This window comes from Ursus maritimus, unplaced genomic scaffold (genome assembly GCF_017311325.1).
Source record: "Ursus maritimus isolate PB19 unplaced genomic scaffold, ASM1731132v1 scaffold_1, whole genome shotgun sequence".
NCBI classification, from domain to species: domain Eukaryota; kingdom Metazoa; phylum Chordata; class Mammalia; order Carnivora; family Ursidae; genus Ursus; species Ursus maritimus.
This window is the reverse complement of record NW_024423343.1, coordinates 43,261,285-43,287,061: the sequence shown is the minus strand read 5'-3', so window position 1 is coordinate 43,287,061 and position 25,777 is coordinate 43,261,285. Positions and strand designations below refer to the sequence as shown.

Genomic DNA, 25,777 nt, shown 5'->3' with positions numbered 1-25,777 from the left:
GTGTGGAGTAGGGAAGGTCAGTATAGAGAAGTAAGTCTGGGAAAGTAAGCTAACGCCTGATTGTGCAAGTTCTTAAATTCCATGCTAACTAGTTTTTACCTTATCCTTATAAATCAGCTGTCTTCAGACATTTAGATCCATAGACTGCTAAAATTTCATATCTAATTTATGAAACCAACATAGAATTGCCTGCTTTTATTTTTGCACAGTAAAGCTTTAAAGCCGTAATAAAGCCCACTATTTTTCCTTTATGTTCTATTGTTTATAGTTTTCTGTTAAGGAGATTTTGAAAACTGAACACTAAGTACTTTCTCACATTTCAGGAATAGTTCTCGAATTGACCTAACTCTAAATTACATTATAAAGGAAGCTAAAGAGCATATAAATCATGCCAAAAATACTTAGGATTGGGAGGACTGGATGCCTCAGGGAATTGGTAATTTGATCCAAAGCCTGTCACCTGTTAAAATTTATCCTGGGTCAGTAGTGACTGAAAAATCATCACGACCTGACAGGTGTTCAAGATCGTGTGTAAAATGAAGTGGCAGACTCAGTATAGTTCCTATTTGACACGTGTATGCATTACTGAAAGCACTGCAACATTAATTGATAACTATGCTGGCAATCTTGACTGAGGTGCCAAGGACTAACTGACCTGAACTCCCTTCACCCCTACTAATGTGCCTTTTTAAATAGGCTCAAGTGTGCTTGTGTAGTAGAAAAGTGTGTTTGGGCCTGCCTTTGACTAGATTATTTACTCCTAAAATTGTCTATCTATGTTTTTCCAAGTGGATTCCTTTATTATTTCATCTGAGAGGTTTTTTTTTCCTGGTGAAATGTTTTGTCTATCTTTTGAGTATCAAATAATATAAAGCCTTAAGTTGCTACTATTTATCATCTACAAGGATTTCTCTAATTTATTCTTTCCTTGGAATTTAATTTAGAAGCGTCAATATATTCTTAAATGTACAAGAGTTTACAACACTAAAAATTAAATACTACCAAAAAGATTGTTTTTCAATGTAGTTAACATGTCATTAAAAAATCATTGCTTTAGGGGCACCTGGGTGGCTTAGTCGGTTAAGCGTCTGAGTCTTGGTTTCTCTCTCTCTCTCAAATAAATAATAAATAAATAAATAAATAAATAAATGAATAAATAAATAAATAAATATTGCTTTATATGCTAGAGAGTCATAAATAAAAGCAGCACATCCAACCCTCCCTACTTGGTAGTGGGTGAAGGAGGAGAAAGAAAAGCATTGATGCTCACTAGTACCATACAGTAAGAGCACCTTCTTTTTCCTCAATAAAGGATCGTGATGGTATGCCGGTCTGTACATGTGAGTTTAGTCTGAACCACACCAGCTACAAGATTTTAGCCAGGTAGAACAAAGAAGCAGACTTGTAACAATAATCTAATAATTTTGTTAATTGCAAGCTTCTACTGTCCAGCAGGAACGCGACTGTGTGCCCCTTAGGAAATATCTTCAAAGTGCTCCTTGGTTAATGGTTATGTGGAGTCCTCAATTTAACTAGCAAATTATTCACTCCTTCTACAACTCCTTCCAGACTGCTAAGAAAAGGCTAAAAGAATGAATCTTAAATGTGTGTGTTGATAGGCAAAAATAACGTGGCATGAAATTGAAACTGGCTTTCCAGTAGAGGCAATAAATATAACTATAGTCCTCAAGGTTAACTGCATACCTTTGCAGACGAGCTGACCAAAGTTATGGACATAACTTGTGACCATGGGACAAAACCGGTTTATCTATTTGTAGAATAAATTCATGAACTTATTAGCATTATGCATTTATAAACTGTACAATTCATAGACTTGACAGCAACAGATTGAGCTGATTGTAGATGAATTATTCAGCTTCGATTTGCTGCCTTTGTACAGTTACGCCAGGCAGTCCTCAAAGATGCTTTGTACTTCTGCCTTTGTATCTTTGCTTGTGGTGTCCCATCTCCTTAGAACCTGCTGCCTTTCCTTCTCCCTTCCTCCTTCCCCTCCCTCCCCTCACATCCACACCTCTCTCCTGGCTGAGTAAATTTCTAGCTCATTTTTCTAGGGTATCTGCAGATTCTTTTCTAGTCCTCTCCCTGTCTCTCTCCAGCCATATACACTCTCCGCTCGGCAGGATTCATTTTTCTTTCCACACCCTTAGCAATTGTGTTATAGCCTATTGTATGTATGTCTGTGGGCTCCTCAAAGGAGAGATTATGGTGTGTTTAACAGGTAGTAGACATGTAGAGATGTTTACTGAGTGAATAACTGAATGAATAATTACAGCGTTATTCTTTTCATTTTTGTTGTGTTTCAATAAATGTTTTGTCTCATACTTCAGCGAATTTTAAAAGACCAGAGAAATATCTACAGAGGCACTTTTAAGTATTTTTGCTTCTAAGGAACTTAATTTTTAAAAATCTTGACTACAATTTTACTGACAATGGCTTTTGAGATAGTTTTCATGCTTGTTAATTTGTGTACACATGCTGAAACCCAGCTAACGGACTTTTTTCTTTTATCAGTTGCATGAAGTTCCATGAGCTTTATACTTTAAGGAAAAGTGGGGCAAGATGGCTGGAGGGTTGTAAGTAGCACAAACCTAGCAACATACAGTACAAAAATAAATTTTTGACTGTTAATTATGGAAAAGTTTTAACATATTCAGAAGTAGAGAGAATGGTTTAGTGCATCCCCCGTGACTCATCACTTGCTTCCATCATTTCAACCATGGCCGGTCTGGTTTCATCTATTCCCCTAACCACTTTTCCTTTCCCAGATTTTCTTAAAGGCAGACTTACTGAGGTTTTACTGATATAACATATAATGTCCCCTTTTTAAATGTAAAGTTTGAAGAGCTGAGATAGACATACAGAATGTGTGCATGTTCAAGGTATAGAACATTTCTTTTTTTTTTTTTTAAAGATTTTTTTAATTTATTCGACAGAGATAGAGACAGCCAGCAAGAGAGGGAACACAAGCAGGGGGAGTGGGAGAGGAAGAAGCAGGCTTATAGCGGAGGAGCCTGATGTGGGGCTCGATCCCATAACGCCGGGATCATGCCCTGAGCCGAAGGCAGACGCTTAACCGCTGTGCCACCCAGGCACCCCAAGGTATAGAACATTTCTATCACAACAGTCTTTTCCCTCATGCCACTTCATCCGTCTCTACCCACCCCTACCTTCGGGTGACCACTGACAGAGTTTCACCTTTGTCCAGAATGTCCATAGAAATAGAGTCAAACAATATGGAGCCTTTTGTGTCCAGCCTCTCCCATTTAATATAAAGCTTTTGAGATTCATCCATGTTGTTGTGTGTATCAATAATTGTTCAGTTTTTCTCTATTTTATGGATGTACCACAATTTGTTTATTCAACAGATGGTGGACTTTAGATTGTTTCCTGTTTTAGGCTATTATGAGTGAAACCACTTTGAACATTTGGCTACAGGCTTTTCTGTATTTCTTAGGTAAATAGCTAGGTGTATTTTCTTAGGTAAATAGCTAGGTGTAGAATTGCTAGGTCATAGGATGTGTATGTTTATTTTTATAAGACATGGCCAAACTATTTTCCAAAGTGGCCTCACCATTTCAGTGAAAAAGTCAGTGAATTTTAGCATGAAATTTCAAACTAAGGAAACTCTCCAAATTTTGAAGTTTTAAATTTCTGTTACTAATAAATCTTTGATCGCAAGTGCTTGGTTATTTTTATTACTCAAAGCAATAAGACTCACTGAGGCAACTATCAAGACATCTTGCTGCTTACTGCTGGCAAGATCCTGGCTAGAGTTCTCTTGGACAGACCACAGTACAGCCCTGCCAACCATGTGCTCCCAAAATCACAATGTGGCTGTGGGCCATGGCGCAGTACAGCTGACTTGATCTTTGCAGCGTGTTTGGATTTAGGAAAGTCAGGGCTTAACTCAGGCTGTATCTTACAAGATTACAGACTCCAGAACATTCATTTTTTTTCTGGTTAAATGAAGCTGCCACTAAAGAAACAAACCTTATACATAGGGTTAAAATAGGTTCTTTTTAAATGAAAAAGTAGCATTATCATTAAATATTTTGGAAAGAAAGTATAAACAATGGCATCCTAGAACATTATCTTTTGACCTGGTGAAATACTTCGGTTAAGTCAGGAGTCCCAGATTCTTGACAGCCCTTTCTCTTAGTCATCAGAGTTCTGAAAAATCCTGGATTTAGGACTATGACATATTTTTAATTTTATTAGAAAATTAAAGGTGCTTTATTTAGCTCTTGCTTTGATATGGTGTAGAATAGATTCAGATATATTATTATTATGAACATCTCATTTTCAACTGCCATTAATTGAGTGCCACGGACAATGAGGCCCTATACTAGATCTCTATCTAGTACACCCTTTAAGCATAACAGATTAAACCTGCTGGAACAGTTTCCTAGAAGACCAAGTACACGGGCAACTTTAGCAAGGTGTGAGCTTTATCCAATATGTGATGTAAGTGCACAGGAATTACTCTATGCTATTAAACAAATTTTGGCAATTTTTTAAAAAATTACATATTATAACTATCTTTGAAATTTAATAGTGCAACACAGCAGTTAAACTGTCAACGAAGAACGTCTAAGGTCTCATTTTATTTTCAGGGAAGGCCAAATAGCTGCTTGAAAAGGATGTTGTTGATGACTCCTTGAATTGGGAGAAAGTTCCAGTGAGACCTGAAATGACTCAACCCCCAGGGAGCAAACAGCCTTGAAGTCTACCCACAGAGTAAGCAGACTTCATTTCTTTTGGATTTCTAAAACTTGATATGATTCTTTGCCTAGCTACCCAGGCTGGAAGCTGGACACGGTCCCACAGTAATATCTATTTGCACCAAATGTTGTAGTCATTCAGAACCTGTCTAGGATGCCCAGGATTTTAGACACAGCTTATATCTGCACCATAGAGTGATTATAAATCTTAGATTAGAGATCCAAGTCAGCCTGAGGTGAGGGCCAGAAACCTGTAGAAAGAAAAAAAAAATAGAAATGCAATGCAAAGCTTGGAAGAGCATGTCCCTTTGCTTGGACTCTGAATTTTCAAAGTATTGAGATGGGGAAGGCAGAGACAGCTCAGGTCCTAAATAACAAGGCATATTTAGAGAATGGACTCCAAAGCCAGAGTAGAAGGAATACCTGTAGCTGCTAGTGTGGGTGGGAAGCACACTTTAAACAAACCAAGAAACCATAGTGGAACTATGCTGGCCTTCTCAGAGACAGGGCTTAGCTGATATCCATGTTGCCCTTGAGCCTGAGAGTCAAGCTCCGGAGTCTGAGGAGTCTCTTTTTCCCTTAGGGTCCATGATGTGATCCTACATCGATTGGGGCTGAGTTGTAATAGTCACAAACTGTGGTTGAAGAAATCTAACTTTATTTCCTTAAACTGATCTCATCTTGCTTCCTTCTAATGATGGAAGATGATTGAGTTTGCTCCTCAAAGTTTTTCAGTTAAAAATTAGGTGGTTTGTTTTTTTGTTTTGTTTTGTTTTTGAGACAAGTACTGTATGATTCCATTTGTATGAGGTATCTAAAGTAATCAAACTCAGGAGGTGCCTGGGTGGCTTGGTCAGCTGGATGCTGACTCTTGATCTCAGCTCAGGTCTTGATTTCAGGGTCTTGTTGGGCTCTCTGCTGGGTATGGAGCCTACTTAAAAAAATTAAAAAAAATAAAATAAAGTAATCAAACTCAGAAACACAAAGTAGAATGGTGTTGGCCTGGGGTTGCCATGGGTGGTGGTGGTGTCCGGAAGGCGATACAAATAGGGAGTTGTTCCACGTGTTTACAGTTTCAGGTTTACACAATGAAGAAGTTCTAGAGATCTGTTGTACAATGTGAATATAGTTAACCTTACTAAAATGTACACTTAAAAATGGTAAGATTGTAAATTTTACGTCATGTTTTTTTAACCATAATTTAAAAAATAAAAATAAATTAGACATCACCCAAAGAATTTAGGTTTTGGGGAGGTGTCTCTTACACTTTTTCAGCATTTCTCGCTTCAGAAGGGTTCTCTCTTACCCCTATTTTTGCTTTTCTAAATGAATGTGGAGCTGAAAAGCTCATCTAACTTCCTGGCATTGCAGAAGGGTTTTGTGCTCCTTCCTCTCAGGCTTCTTATTGAGATGGTTTATTTGTTTTTTCTAAGGGCAACATCCTTTCCTCTGATGCATCAGCTTTAATTTAGCTGGGCTACCTGGTGACTGAGTATCCACTGTCTGGTAGCCACTGAGATGCTGGTTTCACCTAATTTTTGGAGCATTGTGTTGACACCGGCTGTCAATGACTACACTATTGCCTCCAGTTATGAGGTTCCTGTACTTTGTCATCCTCATCTGCATCCCAGCAGCCCATTCAACATGCTGTCCCCCCTTGGAGACCTTGGTGGCTCTTAGAAGCTTTCTCAGAAACTGTCTGAAGAGTTCAGGATCCCTTGTGAATGCCCTTAGTTGTAGCCACCTTCCCAGTCATTGCTATTCAACCACTCCAGCATCACATTAGATATAGGACCATCTTCAAGCAGAGGAAGTCTCTTAAAGGTTTCTGACTTTCCATGCTACACAGAATCAGGGCACCAGCCCCAGGATTCTTTGATTCTCTCAGATTTGTCTGTATATTTCTCCTCTACTTACTGCTCAGCCAAGGTTTGACCCCAAAAAGGGAGCGAGGATGCCTGGATATATTCTCTCACTTTCTTTACTCTCTTTCTCTCTCCTTCTTCTGCCCAGAAAAAAGAATTGTATCAAATCCCAATTTCCTAGTTAGTGTTTTCTCTACCTTCTCAGGGGGCAATGAGCCTTAGTTCATGGTTTACCCTCACTGATCAAAAGTCTATCCAGAGAGGAGGGGGAAGAGTTACCAAGAAGGAAAAAAGTTGGGTGGAAATATTTTTACAATACCTCCAGTTTATCTGGGCTTATTTGTAGATTCCTCTCTCTTCATGCTTCTCTTATTCACTCTATTTCTTACATGCTTCTAATACATTCTTTATCACTATTTTTTACTGCCCCAATAGTGGATAAGAGAAGTTCTGGAGTAAAACTACCTCAGTTCAAAACCTGACTCTGCTAACTCACCAGCTATGTGAACTGAATGAAGTTACTTAGCTCTCTGTGCTTCAGTTTCTTTACCTGTTAAATATAGATTACTAATAGCTGTCACTTTGTAGTTGAGATAATCATATACAGTATTTTTAACAGTGCCAGCAATATAGTAATTGCTGAATTAATATTAGCTCTTAATATTCATACCATCATCCCTTCTCCTCTAGACTAGTAAAGTAGATTTCTAATTGAATTCATTATCCCTATTTCTACCCCCGGCTTCTTCATTTCTGCTGTTATACAGAATTCAGAGGATCCGAGAATTGTGTGAGAGAAATTCCATCTTTATTTTAGCTGCTATTTAACTGAAATTTGGTATTTCTTTCTATTCTTCATGTAGGCTTGAAAGCACAAAAGTATTAATAATATCTGTAACCATGTCACCAACAGAAAGCACAAATATTTCATGTCAAATTGCAGTTTTTGCATGTATCTCATTTATGCTCATCACTACTTTTAAATTGATAGCTATTTAAATCACTACTAGATATTAAGTTTTTATGCTATCAGGTTTTGTTATATCACATTTAAAATCTATATATAATTATAATTTAAACCATTATTTTGAGAAGGGATATACAGGCTTCATCAGATGTCAAAGGGATCTTGGCACAAAAAAGGTTAAAATACCTTATCTGAAGTGGGTTTTTAAGATTTACATCTAACCATTTTGCTTCCTGATTAAAGTGTTTTACTAGCTCTTATCACTGACCATATCAAAGCACAAACTGCTTAAGAAGATATACAAGGCATGTAATGGCTCTCAGTCTACACTTAGCGCCTCGGTGCTTGTCACTGCCTGAGGCCCTGTCCCTCCAACCATTCTGGAATACTTGCAGGATCTGGAAGGCACTGTGCTCTCTCATGACTGCATTTATGTGCCTGTGTGTATGTGGGGGGAGGGGTGATTGGTTTGGAATGCCCTTCTTCCTTCCTCCTCATTTATTCCTTCTCCTTACTCATCTACCAAATTTTATTCATTATTAAAGACATTGCTAACATCCTATCCTCCTTTAAGTCTTCAGTGAATTCCCAGTATGGCTGAGGTGACTTGCCTGTCCTCTCCCACAACACCCTGTGTAAACCGTTTGTCACATTTTATTAAATTTGACTGTTTACTTCTCTGCTTTCACTAGACTGTGAGTTCCTTGAGTGAGAGCCATGATTTATGCTGCTTCTCTCCTCTCTCAGCTCCTGCAGTAGTATCTGAGACTCAATGAATAGGTAAATCTGGTAAGATATCACACAAATATGAACAGAATTAATGTTATCTCAGAGGCAAAGGGCCAGAGACATTCCGAATTATTTTCATTCCCTCCTCTTCTTTTTTTTTTTTTTAAGATTTAATTCATTTATTTGACAGAGATAGAGACAGCCAGCGAGGGAGGGAACACAAGCCGGGGGAGTGGGAGAGGAAGAAGCAGGCTCACAGCGGAGGAGCCTGATGTGGGGCTCGATCCCATAATGCCGGGATCACACCCTGAGCCGAAGGCAGACACTTAACCGCTGTGCCACCCAGGCGCCCCCATTCCCTCCTCTTCTGATAATAGTGGGGGGACAACATTGCTCCTTTGGGAACCTGAATGATATACTGGGTTGTGTAACTGAGAAGAAGGTTTGTGACTTCGGGGGAGAAGGGTTGTGTTGTTTTTTCCTCAGGAGTCCTGAGAGAAAGGGATCTTGGCTGGGCATCAGTAGAGGTAAGGTACATCATCCTGGAAGGACTTGTTTGTTGTGGGCTAAATATCCCACACCTGAAGTGAAGTAGGAAGTAATATACAACAATAGAAAACTTAAAAGTATTGATAGAATAAATGGAATATGAGAAGGGCTGAAGCTGGGCATTTCTGGACTGGACAGAAACACTGTTACCAGCTACTGTTGGTAACATTCATCTGTACTGCTTGTGATTGGATTTCAAGAGGGTTCCTGATTTGACCCTTAGGCATCCTGTGTTATTGCCTAATTTTATGAAAAGAACTTTTTCGATCTAAGGATCCATGTGGTCAGGATAAGTGTCCATTACACATCATTCCACGTTTCAAATCACTATCATGGGAAAGATAGTATTATAAATGGTGGAAGTGGATAATCATCTGATGAAAAATAAATCGGACACTATGACAAAATGGAGTTGAGATGGATTAAAGATTTTTAAGGTAGGGATGCCTGGGTGGGTCAGTTGGTTGAACGTCTGCCTTTGGCTCAGGTCATGATCCCAGGGTCCTGGGATAAGTCCTGCATTGGGCTTATAGCTCAGCGGGGAGCCTGCTTCTCCCTCTGCCTGCTGCTCCCCCTGCTTATGCTCGTGCACTGTCTCTCTCTCTTATTCTCTCTGACAAATAAATAAATCTTAAAAAAAATTTTTAAGTAAAAAAAATAAAGTAAATAAGCTATAAAAATATTAGAAAAAATATAAGATACATTCTAAAGTATACAGACATAATAGAAAATGTCTTTTTGAGAATGACACAAAAATGGAAGCCATAAAAAAAGACTAAAATATGTGACATCATACAAATATTTTAAATTCTGTATTAAAATACACACACAAGAAATCACAAAGTCAAAAGACGAATGTCTGAAAGAAATAATTGTAGCTAATTTCTTAATATGTAGATTAAAAAAATACCAACCTAATATAAAAAATGAGCAAAGGATAAAAGCAAACAGAGGGAAGGAAGTACGGATGATCCTTAAACATGAAGAGATGAATAATCTCACTCAAAATAAGAAAAATGCGATTAAAATCATGATCAGGTACCATTTTTCACCTACCAGACAAGAAATATGAATGATGAGGGTGCAGGAAAATAGGTAATCTCATACATTGTTAATGGAAATATGAATTGGTACAACCCCTATAGAGTACAAATGGGCAATATCTATTAAAATTAAGGATAATCATATCCTTTGAGTCTGCAAAAAGATATTTTTCACTCATACACACAGAGGAGATGCGCCTCCCTTCCTTCAGTTTACATGGACATTGTCATGCAAACTGCAGCTGCCTTGTAACCCTAAAGGGTGACAGCTTGAGGGCCCAACACTATGAGGATGACTGCCCAAAAAGGTAGAAGGAATCTAAGTCTTCACTGACATTGCTGAGCTACTGATCTTACTGTACCTAGAGCTGCCTTACATCTGCACTTAGAGTTACATAAGAGAATACATTTCCTACTGCTTAGCCATCTTTGAATTGGGGTTCTGTTATTTACAGCTAAAAACATTTTAAATAAATATGTGTATACATACATATATCATGTATATATCTATACACACACATCTTTAAATTTGAGTATGCTATTACAAAATCTATCATAATCAATATAACCATATCCTATTGTTGGAACATATGTTATTTCCAATTTCTAAAAATAATAAGATTATGATTTTACATAAATGTTTATACCTTGATTTTCTATGGCTAAAATTTTAGAAATAAAATCACTGTATAGAAACTTTAAGGGTTTTGTTAAATATTGGAAAGCAACCGGTCAGGCAATGTGTGGAGTGTTCATTTCTGATCACCCTTACTAATAATACTAGATAGTAACATAAAAATGTACTGCATTTGTAAATAAAAGGATAGTGTGTAATTTTAATTTACATTTCAATTATTAATGAGAATGAACACTGTGATTTATTAAAAGGTTACATTTTCCAGAGGGTACTTTTCAGATCAGAATCAGAAAAAAGAAAAAAAAGATAGCAAGTATTTAGCAAAATTTTAAATTCATGAGTCTAGGGGCCAGTTATGAAATATAAAGCATAGATTTAGTCAGCCAGAACCTATTGCTGTATGTTCTCGCATAAAGATCTAATGAGCTGATGATGGTAGTGAATTTGATGGGAAAAGAGAAGCTTTAGTCATTAGTGTTTTTTGGTGACCTACCTCCTAGGCTGAGCTGGACATAAGGAGGAGAGACACATTCCAATCCTTCTCTAAGTTTGGAGATTTGAGAGTAGGGGGATGTCGTGCATCATTTTCTGGGTGAGGTCCAGAGAGCTGATAAGAATTATTAGAACACGTCCCATTGACATTACGGTGTTGCATCTGTAAAGTAGAATAGTGATAAAGCACAAAGGAACTTGAGCTAAAAGCTGACATCAGTTTTGTAACACTTAGAAAGTTGTATTTTTTCACTTCAGAACTAATGACTAAAAAACTATACCACCACATTTGCATTTGTGTTACTTCCATCATGTATGCACTTGTCCTAGTCATAAGCATCTATGAACCCAAATTCTTCACTTTAAAAATGGACATAAGATCTATATAACATGCTCTCTTCTTGTAAATAAATGCTCCTGTTTCTTGTCCAAGATCCTATTTCTTGGTCGGTTTATTTCTTGCCAAGCTGAATAATAATATACCTGGTCAACAAATATATGTCTTGTGTCATTGCAGTATATGTTGTGTCAACAGATAGAAGGCCAGATTCGAGACTCTGGCCTACGTTCTGCCCTGAAATGACACTGCTGTCTTTGGCTAGTACCAGGAATCTTTGGTCAAACATCTGGTCAAGCAAGGTAGGGCTCACTGTTGATAGTGTTGTCCCCCTTTATCAGCAAAGAAGAGAGCTCTCTGCCTGCAGTGCAGTTGAGGGCTGTTTCTCCCGGGAGGGTTCCACTTTCAATGTTTCAGTCACAGGAATGCATCTTGACCTATGAGTAGATGGGACCCTAAATACATTTCCATCAGTCCTATGCAACTTCCTTGGAATTCTAACTTTGGAGCTGTAAAGAACTTAAGTTTGCTACAGGTCCTAGTAGATTCTAATTTTGGGGACAATTTTGCTGGCTGCCGAAGCACTTCTACAAGTAGGGAGGACTACCCTCATCTACTCTTTTTTGCTATAATTTCCATCTCATGGCACCTGGCCTGGTTCAGAGCCCAAGATGACCTGAGTTTCTTTAATAGAATCCTTTACTTAGAGTACAGGAAGCCATATAACTCATGCCATTACTTGAGTTGCTGAGAAGTATGAAGCTTTTCAGGAAGATATTCTTGGAGCTTGAAGCCAAGTAGTTGCTTCAATGACTGCCTGATTGTTTCCGTTTAACAATTTGGATTTTCTCCCACAGTCACTTCAGTGTGCTCAGTAAATTGGTGTTTTATGCTTGATTTTTACTTTCAGAATTCTGTCTCAGTATTATGAGGATCTGATGTCATGATGTAGGCAAACGTCCTTGTATTGACATGTTTTGTTTTTGGCTGGCGGAGGATGCCAAAATTCTGAATTCCATGGGAATAGAGCCAAGAGACGTTTGGCTTCTTAGTTGGAGTTAGTGTCCGTGGGAGCGGATCTGGGAAAGTCTTGTGGAGGATCCATGGCCAAAACCGCATAATCAAATTTTGTTCTGAATAGGGTCCTTCATAAGACGTTAGGAAAAAAAAAAAAGCATAACACTTATTGGGAAGAGGCTTTCTTAATAGAATAATCTTGAATGGTTAGTAAAATAAATTAAAGACGTTATTTAGTAGCTTAACCTATTTATATTTTTTGGTTTAAAGTTACCTTTATGATTAATTGAATCAAATTTATCTGTTGTTCCTTCTCAGGAGAACTTTTCAAGGGAGCTCCTTAAGATCAGAATCTAGGAATATGTTTTATATTTCTATAATTTAAATCCATTGAATAGCATTTTGCTTAGAGTGCATATATAGAACTAATAAAATAAAATTTAAAGTCAATTTTTTAAGAAAGTACATATATGTGTTAATTTTAATTAAAAATTACCTTTATTATGGAGCAGAAATAATAGCATTACATTGTTAAAATTTTTCCTATCTTATAGTAATCCAAAACTGAAATCAATGAAAACTCATTGCCTCATTGCCAAGCTATGTATTTCTGTATCAGGAATATTTAGTGTAATGATAAACCATAGCTGAAGTGAACTCTTTAACTTTTATAGCAGATTATTAGGGAGTTATTTGTCATTATTACCTATACATTTTATGCCTGTAAGATAAAATAGGCAGCTTCGTATATAAAATCTTATGTTCAAGAGTATCCCGTGTTCTTGACAGGATATAGCATTTATTGAGTTATTTTGATAGGTAATCTAGTAAAATACATGTAAATATTCCCTCCATTTAGTGTTTTAAGTGGCAACAAAGATAATTTTGCTATAAACCATGCATGCTATCTAATTAAAATGTATTCATTTTCCAAACATATTCTCTGTAAAATTCCATCTGGACACAAATGAACTAAATTTAGTACCATTTTGCATTGCTTGACATCTTACATAGGGGTGACCAAAATGAGTATACTTTACTTTGATATGTTTTGCAGTGTGTAAACTAGAACTGAATGACCATGGGAATGAAATATCAACACTATTCATCACATGCCAGGCAAGTCATGATTGCATATCACATTTTAGACTATGGTTTAATTTCTTGGTTTTATTATAGGGTAGTATGCTTGTGTCTTATTTTAAAAAGTGAGCATCTGATATTTAAATGAATTTTGATCATGCTACATTTTTAATAAGTAATATTGGAATGAATGATCAAAAAAGTGTAATTGATCTGGATTTCTATTTCTTATATAATTAATATATAAATATAAATGCTGTTTCCTTGGGCAATTAGATTAATTTGACTAGCCACCGTTCCCTCTATGAAATGAGTATGACCATAATAATACTTAACTTTCAGCATTATGAAGATAAAATTACATCATTAATGTGAAAGCACTTTGAAAACTTAATTATTAATATATTATTATTTTAACTTTTTATTACTATATACAATAAAGTAATGGTTTTAAGTGCATATGACCATAGATTTCCCACTAGAATCTATCTGTCCAAGAAAATCTCCAGGTTGATAAAAGATTTGTTTAATAGATGTAAATTGTGATAATCCTATGAACATTTCTTTAGTTTCTTTTATTGACTTTTCCCAGCTAACAAACCATGACTCAGACCTTTTTTGGTTTTGTTTTTAGCTTTCCTGCATTTTGTCCTTTGGAATCATTCTCATTCTTAGCCACCATGCATTCTTGTTTAACATTTTAGTGTTCTTATCCCAGTTCTCGAACCAATCTCTTTATAACTTCCGGCAACCCTGTCCCTAGACCTCAATTCTATCTTATGTAAATTGGATGATCTCTAAGACCTGTTCTAGGTCTCATATCCTATGACGCTGACCCATTTCCATCTCTGTGTGCACAATTTTCTGCTTTGCTTATCATCCTCTCTCCATCCTCCTTCTCGTTAATACCAATTCTACCCTTCCCCACTATAATACAGCCACACAACCTTTTGCAGAAACCAATGCAGAATCCAGTAAGGATATATTAGAAAATATAAACTTAAAAAATATAGTTTCACTCTTCCATTAAGGCTTGGGGAAGAATTGTAACCGGAGCAATGAATCATTGTATCAAACTGCTCTTAGTTCACATCCAGGCTGGTTACTGAGATACCTCCCATTGTCACAGTTCCTCAAAGTTCTCGTCTGTGAACTGGAAACAATAATATCTTGCATCTTGCATGGTGAGCATGTCACAAAAGTGCCTGGCAAAATTCTCGTACTCAATAAATATTATCATCTCATACCCTCCTAATTCTGACACCCACACATCAGTAGCCCTGATGATAGCCTGATTTTGTTTTTGACACATAAATCTGGTTTCAGACCTTGAAGTCCTTTTTATTTAGTTATCTAGTTTAATCTATCACACAGTTGTCAGTTGGTGGTTGGATGATCTTTAAGAACAAAATGTTTTGGTATATAATAAGGGTTTTAGCCATGTTAAGACATCCAGGCTGATTTGAAATTTCTTTTCCTTTAGCAGCACTCAAATTGTTTAATGAATGAAGCTCATTAATTGGGAAGCAACCATTAGAAATATATTGTATTATTTCATAAAAAATAATTTTTGTCATAAGAAGAAAAATACAGAAGTAAACTAGGTACTATCAATGCACTCTAGGTAGGCCCTAAATTCCCTGAAATTATATGCAAAGTTGTAAGTTTTATTTCTTCTGGTGAGACTGTCTTTAGTTTTCAACAGATTCCAAAAGGGTCATTGACATCCTAAAATGTGTCTGTTGTGGTTTAAAGTGAAATAAATTTGTTTTCATTTTTGGAATAGAATAATTCAGTTCTAATTTAATTACTGTCAATATCAAATTATTGCCTTCTTCTTTTAAGAAAATAAGATTCTATACAAAAGTTCAAAAACCACATTGAATACAATAAGAGTTGACTAGGGACGCCTGGGTGGCTCAGTTGGTTAAGTGTCTGCCTTTGGCTCAGGTCATGATCCCAGGGTCCTGAAATCGAGTCTCGTGTCAGGCTCCTTGCTCAGCGGGGAGCCTGCTTCTGCCTCTACCTGCTGCTCCCCCTGCTTATGCTCTCTCTCTCTCCATCTTTGATAAATAAATAAATAAATAAATAAATAAATAAATAAATAAACAAATCTCTTTTTAGAAAGTGTAGAGTTTGGGAGGGTATTTGTTTTTATATTTATGTATGTATTTTTAACTAGTAGAGGTTTGTGGGAAGTATGAGAAATATTACGAAAGTCAGAATATTAAAACTGATGTACCACATTGAACTTTACATGATGTTTTCTCAAAATCTCAGAGATTAGTATGATATCATAAGTGAATATTCTTGGGTGCTTAAAAGAAAGTGATGAGCACCCTTCCTTGACATTTCTGGGACCTAAGCAAAATAGAAAAGGAAATGCCTAGGTCCTATCACAAAAGAGATTCATCCTGATGCTTTCTTTCACAGTCATATGAGTTGCAAAGGGCTACCACATGGTGAAGTTGGCGATAGGATCCTGGGGATGCATGGGAAGAGTGAGCATAAAGATTAGGGAGTCCTGTCACTGGGTCCTTAGAAATGAGGGTGTTCCTTCCTCACATCATAGAGGTCAAGGTCCCCGGTTATTTGTCCTCTAGATCCTAATGTACATTAATAGGCCAACTGACCCAGACTTTTGGATCAGGTATATTCATGGCCCTAAAAGTAGCTTCTAGTGTATGTAAGTCAATGTGGCCTCACCTCATCTCCATAGTTGGTCCTTCACTCACAAGGGCAACCCCCTTACAGCTCCAAACTTGTCAGTGTTAAGTGTATCAGTATTAAAACTAGAAAAAGTACTACACTTAGTTTGTATGAGTGTAAATTGCTGTGATATCACTGATGGTTAACAATTACATTTATATTAATTTTAAATTGCTTATTTAGGAACCATACACTAGATAGAATTTTAATAACCTCTTGCATTAGATTCATGCTTTATAGCTAAGTTACTAAACTGATAAGGGGTAGTGAAGAGAGTCCACTTCAGAGACATTATATGCAATGTTACACTTAAGGATTTCTAGATACTTTATAATTGTTTTTCACTTCAATTTGAAAATTGTTGCCCCCAAAGCTCAGATAAATGTGCCAGTATCATTAAATGCTAAGAAAAAAATGCAGCTTCCCTGTGTGCCTGTGGCTTCATTAGAACTTGTAACTCTAGGACTATATACCCTTGCCAACTGCAATGCATTTGGAAATTGAACCTATGAAAATATATAAATAGTTTTCAGGTCAAGATAAAGAGAAATGAAACAAGCATAACTAGTCCTTGCTTTCGTATATTTAAAGCAACTTGTCAGAACCAATTTAACGAATTTCACTCATGAGAACTCCAGTAGCAGACCTAAAATTCCTAAACCAAACTTTTATGCTAAACCATTAGACTTTTATAGTAAAGTGAAGTCAGAAATCCAGAATTAATCATTATAACATAAAACTGTTGTGTCTTTCAAAAAAAGGTGAAAACACTTTAATATAATTTATATTGTTTCTACACATTAGGTGTAGAAAATAATTTCACTTAGTCATACGTACAATGAATTTGATTAACAAAATCCTGATTTACAAAATAGAAGTAAATATATGCAGAAATATATTCATTATTGAATTATAAAATAAAATTAACAATTCTTGTTAAGATATCATCAGTTTATTATTTTGCATTTCAGATAATAGAGTTAAATCATTTTGGTATGTTTAATAATATTTATAAGTATTAAAATAATGGAACGTTGAGATTTGAATACAATGACAGTAAACCATTGAAATTTCACATTCACATGATACAGCCATCATGAATCCAAAAGTGAATGTTAATAATGTAAAAAAATATAAAATGATTGTAATATAACCATCTAACCATTAGCATATGGAGTTTTAAGACCACTATTTACTCTGCTAATTTTCTCTGAAATATAAGCAGTTGCTTTTCTGTGATACATGACATGTCTTTGTGCCTTAATACTTAATTTGAAATGTGCTTACCGTAAAAATATACCAAAGTAAATAAAAAAGGAGACACTTATTTACAAAACAATATTGTATACATATTATATAAATGCAATTGTTTCAAAGTCTTTTTATACAATATTGATAGAATCAGTCATTTCCATTATTTTATCATAAAAACTGCAGTGTTGCAAAGGCAGGCTATAATTTTGAAATCCTGATTAAAAAAGAATACTTTTTGACTGCCTTTTAGGATAATGCGGTTTCTTCAAGTATGCTACAGAATTGAATGCTGACCTCTAGAAAAATGATTCTTCTTTCACTAAAGAAAATCCATTCCCCATTTGGAGGTGTGAAAATGCACCTTAAGAAAGGAGAAACTTATTATTTTACTGAATGTTTTTTATTCGATAAACCTGATCATGTCAGCCATTCAGCATATCGTATTAGCACCATTGGCATGGATTGTTAATGTACTGTACAGATCATAATAGGGATGGGGACTTGCAAATGGTGTACCATCCCTATTTTTGTGGAATTTCATCTTACCAAGTATGCTATCATACAATATAAATTCAAGTGTTTAAGGATGATTCAAATGATGGTATATAACAATCCTGCATTTTACCAATACTACATATAGATTTCTCTGTAGATATTGAATGATACTGTAAAGAAATAGACTTTAAAGCATACTCCTTTAATTCGCCAGAACACAAGGAGAATTGCTTTCATTTACCTGGATATGTTGTAATATATATGAACATAAATGTAATTCGATCTCCTCGTTCAAAAACTCTGGAAATCATTAAGACTTTTTATTGTATGATTTATTTTGATGGTTAAATGGCAACCATTGCATATATTCTCTCTTTTAGTCCCTATACTGAGCTTGTGCTTAAGTGACTGTAGCATACTCTAGGCTTATAGCCTATGGTATATAATTTCACAGTTTCAAAATTGTTGAGGGGAAGGCCTTCCATGTTTTAGGAAGTTATGAACCAAATATAAATCTCATGAGCACCCACAGCGATCTACTACCATGGCTGGAATTTTCCCATATATTATTTGTTCTTTGCCATTAAAATATAGCATATTAATTGGGGACATCTTTGTGGGAGTACAGCAGGGGCCTGCTGAACCTCTGGGGTTTGCTTGGTGTACAAGATGAGTATGAGGATATTTTTGTAAAAACACAAATTCACACTCTCCAGAGCAGTAATTGGCCTTATATCTTTTGGGTGCAATAATCCAATCCCATCCAAAAGCTTCAAAGTCCACAGTGAGAGGGTAACGACAGCACCGGGATTCTGTTGAGTGCTCATCACAATCAAGCCCAAAATCTCTTCTGGATCTTTTTGGTGTGTCTGCCACCTTGACTTCTAAAAAGGGATTCTGTGTGAAAAGGAAAAGAACAATTAGTAATATTAAGAGGTCCCGAAACACTTTCCTACCTCGAGAAGTCATCCTTGAAGAAACTAATTATTTTGCTTCTACCACATTTATTTTTTAAAGACACAGCATTAAGGTATTTCAATTTACACTAGGCTTGATTCTTCCCTTATGGCTCAAAGAATATAGCAGCAATTCTAATTCCCTGTGGTCAGATCTATGTCTTTTTAATTTCTGTTTTCCCCAGCTTGAGTATCTGAATGCCTGGCACATAACAGATGCTCTGAAAATATTTATGGGAAGAAAGGGACAGAGGGAGGAGAGGGGAAGAGGAGGGAAGACAGGATGGAGGAAGGAAGAGGTTAGTTCCCTCTCTTCCTGATTAAATATCTTGGCTAAATATGTCTGATGACTCCTAGAGGAATAGGTATATTCATCCATCCTCTGTTCCCTAGATCTTTACTTGGGGAAACTTGGCTATTAAAACCAGAGCAAAATAGTTACCTCCCAGCACTAAATGGATTGTAATAGGAAAAAGAGAAGTAAGGTAATGAAAGTAGTGGTATGCATATTGATTTGGAAAGAAAAACTCTTATGAGAGTGAGGCACACATTCAGAAGATACAATAGTATTTCACTTTATTCTTTCACTGAAAAATGTTTCTGTTCATATATTTAAACAATAATTTGCTAGCTCTTCCCTTGCCCCCATCTTTTAATGCATTTGAGACTTTTCCTTTTACATGAAAAATCTGAGGAATGTGTCATTAATAATTATGTTTAATTTGTTTAATAATAATCTGTTTAATAATACTTAAAACTTCTGTCACATTACCAACTTTGATCATTAAAATGCTACCTGTAAAAAAGAATACTTTCTTAAATAATTAATAATAGTTTTTATCCTATATCAAAATCAAAATAACCCTGGTAATTATTGTTATTTAATACTATAAAAAAAGCATCATTTTATAAGTTAATCACATTTTATGTAGCATATTCAAAGAAAAATAAATTATTTGAAAAATTATGTTATCTTTTAAAGAATATGTTTTTATTCAAAGTAGACTGACTTACTAATTATATACTCTTTATAACCAAGACCATTTAAAAACTAAAAAGATAGCATTTATTATTTGCAAGTATAATCTTTTGTTCTAAATTATGTCAATGGATGGAAGCTGAATGTATGGTCACATTAAATAAGTTTGGGAAAGCACAGGTAAGCCAGAAGTGTGAGTAACTCTAAATTTATACTAGGGTTTAAAATGGTTTTTATAAATTTTTAATATGTGAAGTATTGTCATATACTCGGACTCATATTAAATTAGTTGGCATTACCTAAGTAAACTCTTGCACAAAAATCGTGAGGCAGCTTAGAAATAAGCTAGGTGACAAAGGTTAACTAGTCTAGAAATTTAAATTTTATTAGGGGTAATTCACAAAGTAATCTACATATACATCAGTGCAGCAACAGTCTGCAAAATAATAAACATATTTATCATGAGGGACCTTAATTATAGTATATTTAATAAGATGTAAGCTTAAACATATCATACTTAGTTAACAGCTATAAATAAAAGCATTTTATTTTCATTATAATTTTTCAAGTTTCTTTTTTCTGCTTATTTAAACCAAAAAATTTCAACACATTTGGCATTCTTCTGGGGAAAAAATTTTTAATTTGTTGGATATGTAGTAGAATCCACTATGAGGATTTCACGTTTTTATTCATGTAATCCTGTAGCATATCAATGAAAAGCACTTTATATTTCATTTCCAATTTGAAAGAAATCCCTGAGAAGTTAAGGACTATGGCATAACTGTTTTTTTAATCTTCATGCAAAATAAAAGTATCAAGGGGGTATTTCATAGGATATGAAATTAGACACCTACTTTTATTGGGTACAGGGCTACCATTGGAGTAAGATACCTTTGTCTGACTTATAAGCAGAGGAAATGGGTAGTGATTTTTTCCATTATTATTCATTCACATAATGAATAAAAACGTAACAATGTTTGTTGTTAGATGTTATTTTCAGTTATCACTTACCAGCCCATCTTCTCCTGGTCCTGGGAAGGTTACCGCAAGATCATGACCATTCTCATCTAAAGCTTTGATTTCAATGCCTAAGTTGGATTCAGGCTGTTTGAGCCAATTTTGCAACACTGTCTTCACATCAATGCTCTGCCAAATACCAGTGCCTGGGTTCATGTCAAGTTTCAGAGATCGGATTCCAGTATACCTTGTACCGTCTTTCATGGGTTTGATGAGTCTCAGGATTTGCACAAACACTGTTGTAGGAGTCTTGACGGGTCTCAGATATATCCACAGCTGGGCCTTTACTACTTTATTATATTGTATTTTAGAGCTAAATTTAAAGAAGCAACATTTGGGTTTTCCTTCCACTTGCGTGAGAAGATCAGCTATAAGTGAATAAGAAAAGAAAAATAGTTATTGAAATTATTTCTCAAAAAAATGAACAAGTCCCTTTATATTAATTGGTAAGCATTTTTTCCATATGCATTTAAAATGCATATTTTAAAGTGAAAAAGCATGTAGGATTTCATTCATAATTCAGAAAAATATCAAAGAAAATAATTCCTCCAGCTTTTCAGAATTTTTTAGATACGTATTTTTTCAGCTATTTATGAGGAATCTACTCCCTCTCCAGAGAGCTGTGGACTAAGGAGAATTCTATGAAAGAATGAACAGTGGATGAAATTTTAAAATGATGATGATTAGAGAGAACAAGAGACACCGTGGAGGAACATCCACTTAGAATTCTTTGGGAATCTGAGTAGTTACACTTACTGAGCAGCTGTACCAATCAGTCTGGAAGAAGGAACCCTTCCCCCAGGCCTGAATTACCTGGGGACAAGACACACTGAGCAACTAACTGAGCCTGGGGAATTAGAAAATATAGCACATCTGTTATGTTTTGGCTCTGGAATAACCCTAAAGGAACAAAACGAATCAGGTAATTAGCACAAAAATGTGAATGTTACATTCAGGCTATCTCAACAGTTAGAAAATACTGTCTTTAGAGCCAGGTTGTCATTGTAAGCAGAAGCACTAGCAGTTTCTTTCCTTTTGTTTTTCCAAGATTGTTTACAAATAAGGGAAATCTCCTCCAGGACTGTTTGGTAGCAGAGTCTTCAAGGAAAATTATTTGTTGCATTATAATGTGATCACCCAATAAGGAAAACAATATTTTGAAACTGTTTTGAGTCCAAATTTAAAGTGTAAAAAGCACTGTTTAAAGTAAGACCACAGACACATGGCATAAAATCTTTCTTATCTTGCCTTCTCTGTTAAGATGCCTGTCTGCCTTTCCTTGAGTATAGTTTTGAAATGACTGCAAATGGAATGGTATGAAATATATTATCTTTCAGAAGCAAGGTAGATACTATAGGTAATAGCTTCCTCCCTCTTATGAAGACTAAAACAATATTTTAGAAGGTTATTAAGCCATGTGCCTGCCTGGAAATATGCACACCAGGGACTCTCAACAATAGTGCCATGGCCAAGGTATTATAAGTGGGACTTTGTGAGCCATAACCTATTTAATTAAAATGTTTATTTCCTAGGCATTTTCTGATAATTAGCTCTTAATAGTCATTATGTTATGTTTACTGCATCTTTGGTCTTCCTAATACATTAATTTTTTTAAAACATTTTTTTATACTCTCCAATGTCATAGCTTTCAAGATTAAATATTTTAATTTGTGAAGACCACAAAAACACTGTGAGAAATAGTTTTGAATAACGGAAGTCATTCTAGGCATTTAGCAAAAGCTCAAAGGAAGACCTTTCTCTATTTTTAGAGGGAAAAAAAACTTGTTATTACAAATGCATATTTCAGGCAAGCAAATGCAATTATGAAATTTCATGTGAGGTTTTAACATTGCTTGTAGTAGCTCCCAGTCATTGCCTTGGTGGTACTAAGCTGTGAGAGCGTAAGCATGTTATATTTGTCATATTAAACTAAACATGAGTGCCATGCAAGCATTTAATTTTTATTTCCTTCTGGCTTTTTAGCTCTCCAACGAAACAATGCAGCAGATTTCAGTCTCATTAGTGTATTTCTCATGAAATCTTAAAAAAGAGAAACTCTTCCTTCCTACTTACATACAAGCCAACAGCTTGTTAAAAGAGCCTGAAAATAGATCTGTTTCTCATAAACACTACAACCACAGTCAGCAGAATTGTTGATATACACTAAGAGGGCTACTCACACTCGGTGGGCATGGTAATGATCGTTTCCGTCGTAACGTGGTAATCGTCATCTTCCAAAGAGCCATCACTGCTGTCATCTCTCTGGACATCGTACTGATCAATCAGTTCCCGGAGTGGAGGAGCTTTGGGCAAAAGTTGTCTTATAGCATCTTTGCTGATGTTAGGAGCTGTTTCCAGACGAAGTTTACTGAGGATTTGAATTTTTATGGCTTCTATTCTTGAAGATTTAGTGTTTTGCCTCCAAGTACATGCATTACACAGCCCCTCTTTTTCCACATTTTCTTTTTGCTCACTGTTCTCATTTAGATCCACTGGACCAGCAACAATCAGCATAAACAGGTAAATATAAACATAGATTTGCAGTTTCTGCATGATTTTAAAATCAGTACAATATTTTTCCTTGTTCTTATTTCTTCTTGTTACTTTTGTTTTGCTTTTGAGTAATGCCAAGCAAAATTTTAATGCCTGTACAGTCTGAGAGACAACTTGCCACACCAGTGAATCTTTTATACTGTATTCCAAGTGGCTTTTTATATTCCAACTTTGATGAGACAAGTGTCGTCAGGATCTATGATTGGCTCTTGCTCCACAATGAATCTCGCTGTCAGAGGTTAAAACCCTGTCTGTCACAAGTCACCAAACAGTATTTTGTTACAGTCAAGGGTGAGCTGATTCATTCTACTACTTCATAAAAGAAATAAATCTACAAATAATGAAAGATATATGTGACATTTGAAAAATAAAGGTCTATGTTAACAATAATAGAAAGTACACTTAAATCTTATTAATCTTTATATGTGAAACTCAAGTTGTAATTTAAATAAGTAAATCTTAGTTTTACACTTCATACTTTAAAAGTTGAAATATTACTTCCTCAAAAGTTGAAATGATTATCTATTATTTTGGCAAGGATTTGAAGTAAAAAGAATGTTATTTATTGTATTAAATTATGTTTAGTGTTGTATAATTAGGGTAATAGAATTTTAAAGAAGGAAGACCTGAATTAAAAGAAAAGGTAAGATTGTGCTACCAGTAAAAGATTTTCAGCTATAATTTAAGGGACTTATTTTCCTGATTAAACTCTTAGCTCATGTTAAAAATCAACTTATTATAATGTTATATTACACATGGAATTATTTTGAAATAATTTAATGTTTTTTATTAATATAAAAATTTTGCTCACTTTTTGGCCAATTACTATTCAGTTTTTTTCCTAAAGTTGCAGATTAATATTACTGTTTCTTCATTGTTTATTACCAACAGGATAATGTCAGCTAGTAGAAAAATCTCTGAACTTAGAATAAGAAGATAATGGGTTTTATGACTGGCAATGCAGCACTTACTACAGTTTGCCTCAGATTTCCATTGGTAAAATAAAAAGCGTAGTATCTATTCTCCACAAATTATGTCAAAATACTGTGAGCACATAAAAGTGAAAGAGCATCATAATAAAGGGGTGCCCACTTTTTTGTCCCCCAATACTATAATTGGTTTGCACCCCTTTACCAGTTTCTCATTTTGACCAGAGGGCAGACACCTGGCAGGGATTTGGGGTAAGGTCTGGGAGCAGAGAATGGAGCTTTTTGTTCTCCAAATTTAAGTGGCCTGTGTAGGGATCAAACTCTCAACCTTAGCTTGGGAGCCACGAGATCTAATCAAATGAACTGTTAAAGAGCTAAGCGAACATAGCCGGGGAGAAACAAGCTGTTTCCAGACCACAGGAGATTTCTTCTTCCTACTTCTTTTTGGGAAGCTAAGGACTCCTAGGAGAGTTAATCCATTATTCCGCCCCCCCACCTCCCGCCAAGAGAATGCAGTGGCTTATATCAAATATTTTTTTTTAGGTCACTACCACTTACTTTTGCACATTGTACACTAATTTACTGCCTCAGTGCACTAAAATGCAACTCAGTAGCCTGAAAAGTTAATGCATTTTCATCAAATTCTTAAGAGGTACCCACATCTCTTGAGAAAAAAAATGGCCTTACATAATGCATTAGATTTGCCCATCATTAAAGATTAAGGAAAACCAGACACAAACCAGATGCCCTGAAGGATTTCAGATACTCTTTATTGTGGAACAATATTAGATCAGGCTTATAAAGTTTTATTTGGTAAATTTATTTTTCTATGTATAAATCCTGGCCATGTTATAATCATTGTAACATATGCTCCTATACACTTCTGAGTAAGTTGAACTTTTTTTTTTTTTTAACTTGATTAGATTTGCATAGCAGTTGGGAACTCAGGCTCTGGAATCAGGAGGACCTGAGTTCAAGTCTCAACGTTGCCACTTCTAACTACGTGATAATGGATAAGGTCCTTAACTTCTCTAACCTTCAGTTTCCTCATAGAGCTTTGGGGGGGATGTAATTTAATAATGCATGTAAATTGCTGAATAGAGTGCCTGTCATATAGTAAGTGATTGATAAGTGTTACTTGAGTGCTCAGTCTTTGTTTCCTGCAGAGAGGTTTGAGATCATACTTAAATATATCGTCCCCATGAACTAGAACTGCTTTAGGTTGTAGCTGTCAGTTATCAATTCACAGAGACTAAAATTTCATAAGGTAGCCCTATTACCGGCTATATTTCAGCTCTTTATTCTTACAACCTAGAATAAAGGAAACAAATGTTGTCATTTCCACATATAGCCAATGCTCATTATTCATGGATTCCATATTTTCAAATTTGCTTACTTGCTAGAATTTATTTTTAACCCCAAAA

At 35.5% G+C, this 25,777-nt stretch overlaps 1 protein-coding gene across 1 annotated transcript; it reads right to left on the bottom strand.

Annotated features, from left to right (window-relative positions):
• Positions 1 to 18,435: 18,435 nt before the first annotated feature.
• MSTN (myostatin) lies at positions 18,436 to 23,424 on the bottom strand. Its single transcript, XM_008687262.2, has 3 exons — positions 23,052 to 23,424; positions 20,866 to 21,239; positions 18,436 to 18,816 (listed from the first exon to the last, which is right to left on the bottom strand). Exons 1-3 carry the CDS (start codon positions 23,422 to 23,424, stop codon positions 18,436 to 18,438), a joined length of 1,128 nt encoding a protein of 375 aa, XP_008685484.2.
• Positions 23,425 to 25,777: the final 2,353 nt, after the last annotated feature.

What these genes read in the sequence shown, in the direction of transcription:
- MSTN (XM_008687262.2), bottom strand. Translation starts at nt 23,424, where the DNA reads ATGCAGAAACTGCAAATCTATGTTTATATTTACCTGTTTATGCTGATT. An exon ending in CATTACCATGCCCACCGAGT is followed by an intron (nt 21,240 to 23,051) that starts GTGAGTAGCCCT and finishes ATTCACTTATAG; the next exon opens with CTGATCTTCTCACGCAAGTG. An exon ending in GACCAGGAGAAGATGGGCTG is followed by an intron (nt 18,817 to 20,865) that starts GTAAGTGATAAC and finishes CTTTTCACACAG; the next exon opens with AATCCCTTTTTAGAAGTCAA.